Below are 2,688 nucleotides of genomic sequence, written 5' to 3' on the forward strand. Positions count from 1 at the left end.
TGTTATTAACATGCGGTGCTGATTTGTGCCAAGAACCCGGTTGTGCTCTTTTAGTTCACAGAGCAGGGGGCCAGGCACTGGAAGGGCCCTTTATTTTATTATTTTATAAATTTTTTCATGTTCATTTATTTTTGAGAGAGACAGAGACAGAGCACGAGCAGGGAAGGGCAGAGAGAGAGGGAGACACAGAATCTGAAGCAGGCTCCAGGCTCCGAGCTGTCAGCACAGAGCCCGCTGCGGGGCTTGAACCCCGTGAGATCATCACTTGAGCCCAAGTGGGAGGCTTAACCGACTGACCCCCCAGGCGCCCCCGGAAGGGACCTTTAAAGATGTTCTGGTCCATCCATCCGCTTGCAGGTGCAGAAATGGTCTCCGAGTCACAGTGACAGGCAGAGGGTTACCAGCAGAGGGAGCACTAACCTCAGGCTCCCCCTCTCCCGGGTCCCAGGCTCCCTGGGTGTTGGGGGTGCGGGTGCGGGTTGGGGAGGGGGAGGGGGCTCCTGCAGGTTGTCTGGAGAGGTGGCCTGAAGGGATTGCACGGGCAGCCGCCGTGGCCGGGCCACGCCCTTAGAAGCCACCCTGACTATATAGTGGCACATCCTTCACCACTCCGGGTCCCCTCCTGACCGCCACCCCGACTTTCTCCCAGCGGCCCCTGGGCACCTACCCGGACCAGCACTTCACCGAGGAGGCCCCCCGGCGGAGCATCGCCGCCTTCCAGAGCCGCCTGGCCCAGATCTCGCGGGAGGTCCGCGAGCGGAACCAGGGCCTGGCGCTGCCCTACCCTTACCTGGACCCCCCCGCCGTGGAGAACAGCGTCTCCATTTAACCCTCCTGCTGCCCCTGGAGAAGACAGGCTCAAGCCTGAGGATGCGCGGCCGGCGTCCAGGGCGAGGAGCCGCTGGCTGAGGTCAAACGCACAAGAGGCCCTTCGAGAAGGGGGAGCCCCTGTCACCCTTTGGTCCCCTTGGGGCAGCCTCTTACTTCCCTCTCCTGTGAAAACCTACCTCCTCCCACGGGGAACCCCACGGGGACACTGAGCTCTCCCCTCCCCCAGCCCCCTCTCACCTTGACTCTTTGTTTCCGCTCTCTTCCATTCCTAAGGCCAACCTATCTAACGTCCCTCTCCGGAAAAGCCTGGAAAGCGGGCAAGAAAGGATGCGTGTCCTGGGTCTGCCACGTGGTCCCCTTTGAGGTCAGCATCTTTAAGGGGAGGGTTAGAATTAGGCCCAGCCTGGGGTGCCTGGGTGGCTCGGTCACTTAAGCTTCGGACTCTTGATTTTGGCTCAAGTCATGATCTCACGGTGCGTGAGTTCGAGCCCCGTAGTGGGCTCTGTGCTGGGAGACCAGAACGTGCTTGGGGTTCTCTCTCTCCCTCTTTCTCTGCAGCCCCATCAAAATAAGAAAACATAGAAAAAAAGAGTTAGACCCAACCCCTAGCTGTTCAGGGCTCGCTCCCTGCCCTGGGAAGGCGGTGGGGTGTCCCTCCCCAGCTCTTGTCTGCACCTCACTCTCCCACCTTCCTTCCTTTGTTTTCTGTCCTCGAGACCAGTGAATTCAATAAATCCCAACAGATTCGGCTCCCATTTCATTGTGGTTTTGGCGCGTGTGCGTGCAGGGGGCTGGGGCCGCAGGAGGCTGGAGAAGGGAGGGGCAGCAGTGAGCCCCTGGTCATCTGTTCTGGGGACAGGGAGCCTCCCAGCTCAACCCAGCGCCTAGCCAGGCCCCACATCCCTGCCGTCGCCTCCCAGAGCGTGTCATCCCTCAGGAGGCCAAGGGATATCCAGACTCAAAGGGCTGATAGGAAAAAAGTAGGTATTTTGCAAAGCCTACGAAGCCAGCTTCTGGGTGTGCCCCTGGGGTCAGGTCGCCCTTCTGGACACAGGGAAGACTCGGTCCCCAGCCCTCTGCAGTGGGTGGAGTCACGATGAGTTCCAAGCGGCAGGGGGGAAGGGGGTCACCTCCCCAGTGGGCACCTGCCGTCTGGTGGAGCCCAGCAAGAGGTACCCTTGCACTGGGTCCCCCCGTTGAGATTGTGGGGTTGTTTGTCACCTCAGTGGAATCAAACCCGACCCGACATAGGTGGTGATCTGGGGAGTCTGAAGCTCATCGAATCAGAGACCTGTGTTGGGGCGCCTGGGAGCCCCACCGGTCAAGCGTCTGACTCGTGGTTTTTTGCTCAGGTCATGATCTCATGGTTCGTGGGTTCGAGCCCCGTGTCCGGCTCTGTGCTGACAGCGCAGAGGCTGCTTGGGATTCTCTCTCTTCTCTCTCTCTCCCTTTGTCTCTGCCCCTCCCCTGCTCTCTCTCTGCCCCTCCCCTGTTCTCTATCTCTCTCAAAATAAATAAACTTAAAAAAAATCAGAGATCTCCCTCAGGTCCGTCATCCATATCTTCTCTCTCCACGGCCCCTCCACACCTTCCCTGGACCCCGTGTCCCTTGACTTCAGGGCTAGCCTCCCTACCTCCTCTAGAGGCAAATTCTGTGTCTGACCGAACCCTGGTCACAGCCTCTCTGTGGCCAGAGTCACAGTGTCTTCGGACAGTGACAGGTAACAGTCCCTCCATCCCTACAGCGCCGGTGGCAAGGGAATCAATCACACGGACTTCCTGTCACAGTAACTGGGGGCCCATCCAGAGAGTCACCCAGGCGAGGGCTCTGCCGGGCTGCGGAGTCTCACCCCCTGC

General features: G+C 59.5%; 1 protein-coding gene across 2 annotated transcripts in view; it reads left to right on the forward strand.

The window, feature by feature from the left end:
* The window catches only part of ALOXE3 (arachidonate epidermal lipoxygenase 3), a 19,031-nt gene extending 18,202 nt beyond the window's left edge, over positions 1 to 829 (forward strand). For both annotated transcript variants that reach the window (XM_077746705.1, XM_077746706.1), the window contains exon 14: positions 650 to 829. In XM_077746705.1, coding sequence (XP_077602831.1) covers positions 650 to 829 — 180 coding nt within the window. The remainder of the gene's footprint in view (positions 1 to 649) is intronic.
* The last annotated feature ends 1,859 nt before the right edge of the window (positions 830 to 2,688 follow it).

The sequence above is a fragment of the Crocuta crocuta genome, unplaced genomic scaffold, assembly GCF_008692635.1.
Source record: "Crocuta crocuta isolate KB4526 unplaced genomic scaffold, BGI_CrCroc_1.0 scaffold139, whole genome shotgun sequence".
NCBI lineage: Eukaryota > Metazoa > Chordata > Mammalia > Carnivora > Hyaenidae > Crocuta > Crocuta crocuta.